The 13,464-nt window shown below is 41.1% G+C and overlaps 1 protein-coding gene across 1 annotated transcript; it reads left to right on the top strand.

The window, feature by feature from the left end:
- Positions 1-1,306: 1,306 nt before the first annotated feature.
- Positions 1,307-3,210, top strand: LOC119486705. The gene is made up of 4 exons (XM_037767014.1): positions 1,307-1,690; positions 2,110-2,180; positions 2,318-2,528; positions 2,889-3,210. The coding sequence occupies exons 1-4, from the start codon at positions 1,512-1,514 to the stop codon at positions 3,208-3,210; spliced, it is 783 nt and encodes a 260-aa protein (XP_037622942.1). The 5' UTR covers positions 1,307-1,511.
- The last annotated feature ends 10,254 nt before the right edge of the window (positions 3,211-13,464 follow it).

Raw genomic sequence — 13,464 nt, 5'->3', positions numbered from 1 at the left:
ATTTCATAATAATTCATAAATTCATAGTACCTATTAATAATCATTATTATAAATAATAACTATAAATAATAATAATAATAATAATAATAATATAATATATTATGTAATAATAATATATTGTAAAACAACAGCAGCAGCTAGCAGTCCAAACATCACTCGTCAAGTTCCTGCCCTCCCTCACCGCCGTGGTGTTCGTGGACGTGGACGGAGAGCGGATCTACAATGAGAAGTACCTGGACAACCTGGCCCGGTTCCCGGAGCTCAGAGACCTGGGAGTGCGGAACTTGACGTGGGACGAGGCGATGCTCGGCCGGAGTCTGAGTCTGCAGCTGAAGGAGCGGATGACTCACCTGAGCGTGTGCAACGTGCGGCTGCCGTGCACGGTGGACTTCATCAACACGGTGGCTCACCTGGTGAACCTGCGCTACCTGCTGTTCCACCAGCAGAGTGAGGGCTACGGGCGGGACACCGTGAGGCCGCTTCCCTGCGGAGTCTTCCACAACCTGCTGCTGAGCCTCAGGAACCTCCAGCACCTGTCCTGGGGGATGAAGGTGGAGCCGCCGGAACCGCAGCAGCCGATAACATCATCACCTGTTCACCTGGTTCTCCTGGTCACCTGAGCACCTGTCCTCTTTACCTGTCTCCGATCACCTGGTCACCTGGTCCTACCTGTCTCTTTACTTCAGACCAGTGCTCCTGCAGATTTAGCCCCATTTACTACTAATCACATGTAGTTTATGTTTGTTTGACGCACTTATTCGGGCTGCAACTAATTGTTATTATCACTTAATCACTCAAGCCTGAGCACCTGTCCTCTTTACCTGTCTCTTGTTACTTCAGACCAGTGCTCCTGCATATACTTTGCATTTACTGAAAATCACCCGTAGTTTAAATTTATAAGTGTCAGCCTAGCCCCAGTTTGAGGCACCCATTAGGGCTGCAACTAATTATTATTACCAGTTAATCCATCCATTATGTTTCCAATTAATCATTTATAAATAAATATCAGAAAATGTCCTAAAGATATTTAATTTACAGGGATATAAAATGAAGAAAAGCAGCAAAATCCTCACAGGTGAGGCTGGAAGTAGGTCATGTTTGCTTAGGAAAAATTACTTTAAAGGTCTTATTGATGTGCCACTGTTATCTGTACAGCTGTGTCTGCAGTAGGTGGAGGTGGAGCCCGTTGCCGGGGCAACCAAGGTCACAGAGATGCCAGAGTCTCTCCTGTAGTCAAAACATGATAGGAGGGTTAAAACAATGAGCAGCAGGGTGAGAGGGCAGAGCTGTGAGGCCTTCACGCAGAGAACACACTTAACTTAAGCAGCCTATTCCCAGTTTTGTGCCTCCCATTAGTTCTGCAACTAGCAGTTGTTATTAATCATTAATCAACCTGTTGATAGTTCAAATGAATTAATTTAGGATTGGGCGAAATGACACACCATAAGATGATAGTTTTGTAAACCATCAGAGAATTTGCCATACTGTTTAAATTGACTAAAGTCTGTAAAATGTCGATCACAAACCCTCCCTCCCTCCTCCTCCTCTTCCTCCTCTGTCCTGTAGGAGCGGCCCGGTACGGCGGCCCGGCGCTGACCAGTCTGGAGCTGATGGGTTACCCAGAAACCATCCTGCTAGTGAACGAACTGAGGAGCCTGACCTCGCTGAGGTCGCTGACGGTCCGCTACAGGTACAGCTGGCTTTCCGATAGTTGTATTATCACTCTTTCCATCCACCACTATTGGTTTTGTGTTATCAGTCCTACTTGTATTAGCTATTACAGCTGCTAGACTGCTATTGTGGCTGCTTCTCTATCTCTCTCTCTCTCTCTCTCTCTCTCTCTCTCTTTCATTCTCTCTCTATCTATCTATCCCCCCAGCCGGTCTCGGCAGATGGCCGCCCGCCCTGCGCCCGGTTCTGCTCCAGGTTTCTTCCCAGTAATCGGGGAGTTTTTCCTGGCCACAGTGCGCTTGGTGGATCCTGTTGGGTCTCTAAACTATGGTGTACGGTCATAGACCTGCTCTATATATAAAGCGTCTTGAGATAACTTCTGTTGTGATTTGACGCTATACAAAAATAAATTGATTTGATTTGATTTGATTTGATCAGAGAGGGCATCGAGTGCCGCCTCACGTCCTGGCTGAGCCCCCTCCAACAGCTGGAGTCACTCACCATCATCGGTGAGTCGGACCGTTATCCAGCTCACACTTCTGATTACAGAGTCTGGTTTGGTTTCTTTTAGTCCGGCCTGTTAGAGGAAGATTTTATTTGTAGTTTAAGATCTATCCAGAAGTTTAATGTGACCCTGTACTCTCAGGCGGTAACTCTCTCGCTGCCTATACGACCACCATCCCGTCCAGTGTGACCAGGCTGACGCTGCGTGTGGCCATAACCCTGAAAGACGTGGACTCCATCGCTCCTAATGTCCCGGGACTGGAGCACCTGGACATCGAGCAGAACCGCACCAGCGGCAGCCTCTGCAGACGCATCCCCATGCTGTTTCCTCAGCTCAGGACGCTCCGGATACGGTGAGCCAGACAGGAAACCAGCTCACGTTTTTAGACTGGAACCACTCACTTGTTCTTATCTGGATAATGTTCTCATGTCTTATGAACCACATGCAGTTCTTGTTATTTAGTGTCAACAGAGCTCAAACAACATCATTCTTATCTGGGTAAACTGCAAAGGAAACTATCCTCTCCTCATTTCTGTAAAGAAATCTGATATGTTAATTTCAGGCTGTGTTCGTGCTGTAGTCTTACCCATCGGGTTGGGCGATATTGACAAAATCTTCTATCCCGATATAGGTCATTTCATATCTTGATAATGGTATATCCCTTACATTCTGAATTATCACCCAGCCCTGACTTACCCGTCTCCTCTCTCAGGTTTTTCCATAAAGAACCAGAGACAGACCTGCTGAGCCTCCACCGGCTGCGACACCTGGTGCAGCTGGAGCTGCTGGTGGAGCGCTCCTTCATCCGGAGAGATTACCTGAACCCGCGGCCCAGCCCCTGCGTCCAGGGGCTCATCAACCAGCTCCGGAGAGATTACCTGAACCCGTGGCCCAGCCCCTGCGTCCAGGGGCTCATCAACCAGCTCCGAGAGCTGTCCGAGAACAGGATCGCCGTCATCACGACGATGCGCCAGAGAAACCCGCTGCGAGAGTGTGACTGTGTGTGGGAGGGGAGACTGAGGAGGGGGAGGTAGACTTTATACCTCCTGAAGAAGAAGAAGAAGAAGAAGAAGAAGACAGAGTCGCCACCAGAGACGGGAACAGAAGGTTGAAATAAAAGGCATTAAATGAGGCGTACTGAAGGTTGTCGGACTTTCTAGTTATTGGATATTGAATCAAAGATTAGAGCGATGGCCGCCATCTTTTTGGCTGGAGACCCTTTGACAATGAAGCACTTAAGTCAACTCGTGAGTTGTGAACACTTGAAAATGAATAATGAAAGAGACGACTCAGCTCTGACTCTCACCGTAAATCTTTATTTAAAGCCGCTGATCAAGTCAAATAGCGGCACCAACAAATAAAGGTTGGTAGCTAATAAACTCCTGGTAAACAACACTGAGAGTGTTTGGAATTACGCAATTTGCGGGCTACCTTCTAGATATGACTAAGAAGAAGAAGCGCTTTTGAGAGGAAATTACGATTTAGCATAGTTAAGGTACATATTTAAATGCAAGAAATTGTAAATGAATACATTATATTAATTTCAAGATAGTTATTAAAAATGGTAGAGTGGGTGGCCAGCCGCAAATGGAGTAAGACGTACTTTTCAGAGCTCCTGCAGAATCCTGACTAATTTCGTATTTAAACGACATTTCATTTTAAAAAAGCACGCAAAAAGCTTAGAATCTACCCTCAACTAACCAAGGTGCAGTTAAAGGTCGGTAAAATCGACGTGAATGGCGTCTAATCTGCGCAAATATAAGAACGAGGGCTCATCCACCACAAGGCCCAACACATCCTCGGCGAAGAGTTCAACTAACACCGACCAGGCTTCACCCGCACCCGCGGCTGAACTGACCATGGACATCGCCTCAGTGAAAGCCGATATCCTCTCCTCCATAAGAAAGGACATAACCGCTGTGATAAGAGAACAGCTGAAGAGTACTCTGGCGGAGTTTTTTGACTCGCTACAGACGGAAATGAGAGCATTGAAAACTGAAATAGCCAACAACACCGCGGTGCTCCGCTCAGATCTCGAGCATGTTAAAGCTAACGTAACAGAGATGGAGGCAGGACTATGCACTTGGTCGGACGAGGTAGTTTCAGTTCAAACATATGTCAGAGACCTCAATAAGCAAGTGGAAGAATTAAAAGTAAAATGTGAAGATATGGAGGGGAGGATGAGAAGAGGTAACATTCGGATCATCGGAGTAGCTGAAGAACCTGGATCAAGCTCACCTACGGAGGTTTCTAAACTTCTTAAAGCGGTGCTACAGATGGATAAAGAGGTGCGGGTGGAGCGCGCACATCGCGGGCTAACACAGAGGAGACCGGGAGACAAGCCACGCGCCATCATCGCAAAACTACAGAACGAGGGAGACGCCGAAAACATCCTGAGGAGGGCCCGGGGCCGCGGTGGTCAGCTCCGCTACAACGGCAGCCCGATTGCCATATTCCCCGACTACACGGCCGCCGTGGTCAAAGCCAGGTCCGCGTTCACGGACGTCAGGAAGATGCTCCGCGGGAGATCAGGAGTTCGCTATGGAATACTCTTCCCGGCCAGATTCCGCATTTCCCACGACAATGAAGAGAAGGAGTTCCTGGATGCTCCCAAAGCCATGGACTATGTAAAGAAAGAAGTCATCCCCAGATCTGAGATGGAAGACTAACTGAAGGTATCCTTATTTCACATGGGAAGTGACATATAAACAATTCTAAATAACTGTTGCCTGGGACAACTTCCTAAATGTTTATCCAGATGGACTATTTGAGTGTTTTGTTTCGTTTTTGTTATTATTTACTTAATTGCTCACTACCTGAGAGGCTGTGTCTATCATTAGGATATTAGCATAGGTTAAACAAAACATAAATATCCCCTGAGATTACCTGTGTGTGTGGGTGTGTGTGTGGATGTTTGGGTGTGTGGATGTGAGGGTGGGTGTGGATGTGGGTAGGGGTGTGTGTGGATGTGAGGGTGTGTGCTTGTGTATGGATGTGTATAGTAGAAGGATATGTGATCTAAATACGTGTGTGCATACAGGCTGTAATGAATGAGCATAAGCTCTCAGGAAACTTTCACTCATTTTTATCTCATTTCCTTTGGTTTTGATAAATTCCTAAGTTTCACAATAAGTTTTATACATAGAATTACTTTGACAATTGTGACACTCACATTGAAATGTCGTAATCTTTTCTAATTTTATCTTGGGGTTCTGCAGGAGCCTGAACCGAGAATAATAGCTTTAGTTCTTTAGTTCTGTTTGGTTTTCCACCCAAGCAAAGGCGAGCACTCTCTAGGATTGTTCGCATAGCTGCCGTCCTGACCTGCAGCCTGGGACCTTGTCCCAAAGGTGTGTTGGACACTGTATTGACCGAGTTCACGGTTTATCTAACTTTATGTTCAGTTCAGTTTGAGTTGATCCCAATGTTCCCCAGGGATCTCACTGTGAGATTTAAAGCAACAAGGAAATTGATTTTTTCCTCTATTCCAATACAAATGTCTCATGTTAATGTTTCAACCCTGTCTACACTTCTATTTATTTATGTATTTTACTTTTGTATATTCTGTTCTTTTTTTGGTTTAAATACCCCCCTTCCCCCATCCTCCCCACCCCTACCTATTACAAATACTTATCTTCTTACACCCACTCACCTACATTCACACAATCATGCACATAGATGCTTTATACTACGTGCCACTTATAGCCTTCTGTGCTGTACCAGCCTTCTCGATCCATCACTTTATGCCAGTGCAAAATTTGTTTCCTACCTAATTCTCCTAACCCCAAGTCATAGGATCACTTAAGGTGATAAGCTATAATGTCAGAGGTCTCAATAGTCCCATGAAGAGGAAGAAAATCCTTAATCAGCTGAAGAGAGCCAATTGCCAGATAGCGTTTTTGCAGGAGACCCATCTATCAGACTTGGAGCATGAAAAGCTAAAAAAATCTTGGGCAGACAAGGTGTTTTACTCATCACACCACTCAGGCAGAAGAAGAGGAGTCTCTATTCTGATACATAGACAGATTAATTTCACACCAACTAAAATTCACAAAGACTCTGAGGGTAGACTTATTCTGATAAATGGCTCTATTGATGGAATACAAGTTTCTCTCATGAATATATATGCCCCAAATGAGGATGAGCCTGGCTTCATTAATACAACCTTTAACACTATACTGCAGCACAGCTCTGGGATTCTGCTGTTGGGTGGGGATTTCAACTGCGTTGTATCTCAATTTACGGATAGACAACCTCCTTCAAAATCCCCCACTTCCCAAATGAGTAAAAGGCTTAAACACTTATCAACAGAGTTAGGTCTAGCAGATGTTTGGAGAAGCAAATTTCCTAAGGGGAGGGATTTTACCTTCTTCTCACATAGACATTCATCCTATTCCAGAATCGATTATTTTTTTACCCCCACAGCAGAGTTACACAGGATAGAGGACATAAAGATCTTACCGATTGCAATATCTGATCACTCTCCTCTTGTGGTGTCCTGGGACATAGGTCACACACCATCAGCCAAACAATGGAGATTAAATGCATCACTCCTAAACGACAAGGAATTCATCCCATTTGTCAAAATTGAATTAAGTACTTATCTAGATACAAATGCTTCACCTGAAATATCACCTCTTATTTTATGGGACTGTGCCAAAGCATATATTAGAGGTCGTATTATCTCGTTTGCAAGTGCTAAAAAAAAGAGAAGGGAAGCAACACGACGCGAATTAGAAGACAAAATAAGGCAGCTTGAACAACAGCATAAAGGATCGTCATCCCCCAGCATACTTAATACTCTTAAACAAGCACGTAGAGATCTAAACACCCTAATTACAGAAAAGATCGAGGGCAATTTAAGGTTTACAAATCAAAAATATTACGAAAACGGTAACAGAGCAAGTAGATTATTGGCACTAAGACTAAAAAAACAGCAATCATCCAATATAGTACAGAAGTTAGTGTCTAATAATACAACACTCACGAAACCGGATGAAATTTCACAGTCCTTTGCCGAATTTTATAAATCCCTATACAAAAACACGGACACCTGCACAGACGACAAAGAATTGGCGCAATTTTTAAGGGACATTAAATTAAGAGAGTTATCTGAGCCTATGGCAAAAGAGCTAGATGAACCAATCAATGCACGGGAAATACAGCAGGTAATCTCTATATTGAAAAACAATAAAAGCCCTGGGCCAGACGGGTACGTAAATGAATTTTATAAAATGTTTAAAGAGGAAGTGTCACCTTTACTGTTAAAAGTTTATCACCATGCGTTACAATCTGGTACTATGGCCCCCTCTTGGAGGGACGCAACAATAGTAGTAATACATAAAGAGGGCAAAGACTCGAGCAAATGCCAATCATATAGGCCCATATCGCTACTCAACACAGACCTGCGGATATTAACTGCTATTCTTTCAAAACGTGTCAATAAAATTATCACGAAAATTATTCATCCGGATCAAACCGGGTTCATTACCGGAAGATATTATGGGGACAATATTAGAAGGTTACTAAATCTAATGACACATCCAAAAGTAAAAGAAGACGAAGCAATGATATTATCCCTCGACGCCCAGAAGGCATTCGATCGAGTGTCCTGGCAATACTTATTTCAAACATTGAGACGATTCCAATTTGGCCCCAATTTCGTTAAGTGGATACAAACATTATATTCCAATCCGCAGGCTACTGTTAAAGTGAATGGGTTTTTATCAGACCGATTTGTCCTAGAGCGCGGCTGCAGACAGGGTTGCCCTCTTTCGCCCCTTCTGTTTGATATTAGTATTGAACCTTTGGCACAGCTTATCAGGGACAACGATAACATAAAAGGACTGACAATAAATGGAGAACAGCATAAATTATCACTGTACGCAGATGATGTGCTTTTATATCTAGCGGAACCTGCAACAACAATCCCACACTTAAAGGATCTCATCTCTGTATATGGGTACTTTTCGGGTTATAAAGTTAATGTGGATAAAACAATGGCTATGGATATAAGTGGTGGAATTTCACAAACTGTGAAACTCCAGAGTGGTTTCAGATGGCCTAAAGATGGCATCAAATACCTCGGCATCCAAATACCCCCATCATTAAGAAATTTATTCGATGCAAATTTCAAAAGTTTGATTCATAATGTTGGTAAGGATTTGGACCGATGGGCAACGCTCCCCCTATCTTTGTTAGGCCGAATTGAGAGTGTACGCATGAATGTGCTGCCTAAGCTTCTCTATCCATTTCAGATGTTGCCTATTGATATTCCTAAGCCCACATTTGATAAATTGGACAGGTTAATTTCAAAATTTATATGGCAAGGAAAACGGCCAAGAATCAGACTAAAAACATTGCAGCTATCTAAACTAAAGGGAGGGTTCAAACTTCCAAATCTAAGATATTACTTCTGGGCTGCGCAGTTAAAACCTTTGACAATATGGACCCGGGATTGGACACATACACGCTGGCTTAACATAGAAAAAAAAGCCTTTGTGCGAGGCCCCTACAGATCTTGCCTTTCTTAGATGTAGCCTTACGAGAAATTCAAATGGGCGAATGGACTAAAGTCACACTAACAATTTGGAGAAAAACTGGCTACAAGTGAAATTTGTTTGCCTCTCCTAAATAAAAATAACTTGAGTGTTTGACTTCTGTGTTGTTGTCTGGGTCAATTCTCAATCCAGTGCCTTTTTGGTTTGAAAACATTTTCTTTATGGTGCAGCTGATGCGAGATCTTCAAACTTCAATATTTCCACGTGAATACAACAACATAAACATAAACAGACACTTATTTGTGTTGTAAATCAGATGGTCTGAAGTACACGGACAGTGTGGTCACAAATTAATCTGGCTGCCTTCTGCGTCTCAGAGCGACTATTTAGCGGATGATATTTGAGATAAATATGACATTCACCTGTGACCACCCCAGTGCTGGTGGCGCATTGGAGGAAACCTCCGTCTGTCTCACAAGTTGTGATTTTGGTATGAGTTCAAATCCCGTAAAACTTGACATTTTTATTAATTTTTTTTTTCTTAAAAGGGATGAAGAGTTCTTCTACGTGACACATATTTACTACAACAAGCTCCAAAGACGAATATGTGTATTTAGAAACTTGTATTAGCTTACAGGAAGAGCGACGCTGCTCTTCCTGATTTCAACATATTCATCATAACAAGCAACGTTTCAAACGCGAGCAGAATATAGCGGACACGTTTCCACAAACAAGACTCCAAAGCTCCAAAGACGAATCCGGTATGTTTAAACATTGTAATGAAATACTAAACAAAGAGGCGGTCACGAGGACAGCTACGTATTCTCTTCCTGCTTTCAACAGCTGCCGTAACTACGACAACCACAGACTCATCCGGATGAAAGTCGCCAGTTAACAGGGTCGCCTGATAAACCGTAACACCGGCAGCTGCTATTGGATCCAGTGGAGCTTCAGTCAGCGCATCCTTCCTCAGAGACATTCCAAGCTTACAACCCCCTATTATATAGTCTCTATATACGCTCCCATACATACTCTTCAAGTAGTAGCCTACACATGGAGTACACAACTAGTTTACACCTGCGTCTTATTTTGTACTGCAACTATACTATAAGTACACTGATAGTTTACTAGTTTTATACTTGTCCCACTTTTTAGTTTATGAAAGTATACACTTTAAAGTGTACTCTCAGTACTCTACTAGTTTAATAGTTTTTATACTGTAAGTATACTTGTATATACTTGTAGCCCACTTTATAGTTCTTGAAAGTGCATTTTAAAGTATACTCTCAGTAAACTACTAGTTTAATAGTTGTTTATGCTGAAAGTATACTTGTATATACTTATAGCCCACTTTATAGTTCATGAAAGTGCACTTTAAAGTATACTCTCAGTAAACTACTAGTTGTTTGCAAGTATACTTGTAAATACTTGTAGCCCACTTTAGCTCAGTGGTGCTTGCTCAACTGCTCGGCGCCTGTCAGGGGCAGCCCCCTCGCTCAATAAAGTACCTTTCTTCTTCTTCTTCAAGGTATACTCTCAGTAAACTACTAGTTTAATAGTTTTTATACTATAAGTATATTTGTTTGTAGCGCACTTTATAGTTTATGAAATTGCACTTTAAAGTGCTCTCAGTAAACCACTATTTGAATAGTTTTTATATTGTAAGTATACTTGTATATACTTGTAGCCCACTTTATAGTTCATGAAAGTGTACTCTCAGTAAACTACTAGTTCAATAGTTTTTTTATACTGTAAGTATATTTGTTTGTAGCCCACTTTATAGTTTCCTAAAGTACACTATAAAGTATACTCTCAGTAAACTACTAGTTTAATAGTTTTTATACTGTAAGTATACTTGTATATGCTTGTAACCTACTTTATAGTTTATGAAAGTGCACTCTCAGTAAACTACTAGTTTAATAGTTTTTATACTGTAAGTATACTTGTATATATTTTTAACCCACTTTATAGTTTATGAAAGTGCACTTTAAAGTATACTCATAGGAAACCACTATTTGAATAGTTATTATACTGTAAGTATCCTTGTATATACTTGTAGCCCACTTTATAGTTTATGAAAGTGCACTTTAAAGTATACTCATAGGAAACCACTATTTGAATAGTTATTATACTGTAAGTATCCTTGTATATACTTGTAGCCCACTTTATAGTTTATGAAAGTGCACTTTAAAGTATACTCATAGGAAACCACTATTTGAATAGTTATTATACTGTAAGTATACTTGTATATACTTGTAGCCCACTTTATAGTTTATGAAAGTGCACTTTAAAGTGTACTATCAGTAAACTACTAGTTTAATAGTTTTTATACTGTAAGTATCCTTGTATATACTTGTAGCCCACTTTATAGTTCATGAAAGGGTACTCTCAGTAAACTACTAGTTTAATAGTTTTTATACTGTAAGTATACTTGTATATACTTGTAGCCCACTTTATAGTTTATGAAAGTGCACTTTAAAATGTACTTTCAGTATACTACTAGTTTAATAGTTTTTAAACTATAAGTATATTTGTTTGTAGCCCACTTTATAGTTTATGAAAGTGCACTTTAAAGTGTACTATCAGTAAACTACTAGTTTAATAGTTTTTATACTGTAAGTATACTTGTAGCCCACTTTATAGTTTATGAAAGTGCATTTTAAAGTGTACTCTCAGTAAACTACTCATTTAATAGTTTTTACCCTGCAAGTATACTTGTATAAACCTGTAGCCCACTTTTAAAGAGATTGGGACTGGAGTCGCACTTAATTCGCACACACAGTGACTTGAGACTTGACTTGGATTCTAACTCAAGGACTTGAGACTTGACTTGGACTTGCAAAAAAAACGACTCTCACACACTTTATAGACCCCTATCAAAAAGTAAGCACAACTACAAGCCAAGTATACCTTTCTTTAGGCCTATAAGGCAAGTGTCCCGGGGTTCTACTTCAAAACTCCGTACAACATGAAAAACACCGCCGTAGTCGAAAAACTTTGTATTAATCCCTTTTATTATGCCGGCCTCCCAAAGTGCAATCAGTGCTTAATATTTACAAAAAGTGAAAAAATAGAAAATAAGCTATGTACAATACATCAAATAGCACTGAAAATTGAGTTCCTCAATAACTCCATGCTTCTCTGTCAGAACAGGCAAAAACAATCCAAAAATGCAATTTGTATGTTACCTTCCTGAGTGTTACCTTCTCTGTAACCACTTCAAGATCAGACTCCTTCAGCTGGCCAAGATAACCCCCTTTAAACCAATAGCCCCTCCCCTGGGCGTATTACTTACATAGAAAAATAACAATTAACAACATTCTTCAGCAGAGAAGATATTTATAGCCCCTTTAACCTAGGCATGTTTTACATATAAATTATATACCTCTGTCTAATCATTCACCCCCCCCCCCCCCCCCCCCCCCCCCCAACCAAAACAAGTTAATTTGCAACAAAATCACAATTAAAAATAATAAACATATTTATGCTGATCTCAAAAACGTTCGAGAGCGCCCTTTTTAACGGGGGGATTTGTTACGGCCCTGTTTCGCTCGTCAAACCCATGAATGGGACATGACAGGATGGACAGGCAGCGTTTCAGCAACTGGTGAGTGAGAATAATGTTTGTGTGAATATATATGCGTATAGTAAACAGCAGAACAATCAAGTGTGCACCTTTGGTCGCACTACTGACAAACAGTTTAGGGGAGAGGGATATGTCGCGATGTGTTTTAACTTCGGAGTGAATCAAGGAGGGAGCGGAGAAATGTTTGGCGTGTGCGGCCTGAGGTGATGTGTGTGCGCTGCCCACAGTCAGTGACGGCTACTCCGTCACACAAGAATACGTAATTATACTTTTCTTAAGTATATCTCAACCAAAAGATGAAGTCCAAGTAGGTCTATAAGCCAAATATACTCAGACGTTTCTGTAAAACTTGTCAATATGAGCCAAGTAGATAAGCCACTGACAAAGTCTTAATTATCAAAAGCTGGGTTTGTTATGTAGGAAGTGCCTATTGGCTATTAAATACATTCATAAAAACATTTGTTTGGTAATAAACAGATATAAGACAAAAGCGAGGGGCAATACAAGCCATAAAATGCAGTTTTCCACTTGCCAAAAAGAGATTACAGCTCTTACTGTGTCACTGAAAGGTTATTTATGTTTCAAAATGACTTGATTTCATTCATGAGGGTTAAGGTACGTCCGTCCGTCCGTAGCATTTTGGTGAGCGAGATATCTCGGAAACACTTTCTTCAAATATGGCACGAACATCCACCTGGACTCAAGGATGAAATGATTCAATGTTAATGGTCAAAGGTTAAGGTTCACTACCGTCACCATCTCCAGAGTGGTTTTATTTTGCACTCTTTCGCCTATGGGGTGAGTCAATATATTGATCAGTTTTATCACTTTTTGCTGTACAAAATATTTTTGTTAGGACCATCATCATCATAATTGTGAAAAAACTTGGTAGTGTGTGTTTTGTTCTACGTCGGATATTGTTACCACCAGCATAAACGTGGGTCTGTTGTCTCATTGATGTGCCTCCATCTAGTGGCTAAAGGAATCACATACAACCAGATGAATAAGCATCATTTTATTCAAAATGAAAAATACATTCACAAAATGTCAGTTGTTTCTCCATTAAAAATTCACCATTGATTTATTTTCATGAAAAACCTCCTAGATTCACAAAAGACTGTACAGTAAAAACCTTCATCAATATATATGTCTTTCAATTTTGAACCACAACCAATTACAAACTGTAAAAATGTCTTCATATT

This window comes from Sebastes umbrosus, chromosome 4 (genome assembly GCF_015220745.1).
Source record: "Sebastes umbrosus isolate fSebUmb1 chromosome 4, fSebUmb1.pri, whole genome shotgun sequence".
In the NCBI taxonomy this organism is placed as follows: Eukaryota; Metazoa; Chordata; class Actinopteri; order Perciformes; family Sebastidae; genus Sebastes; species Sebastes umbrosus.
This window is presented reverse-complemented; position numbering and strand designations above follow the sequence as displayed.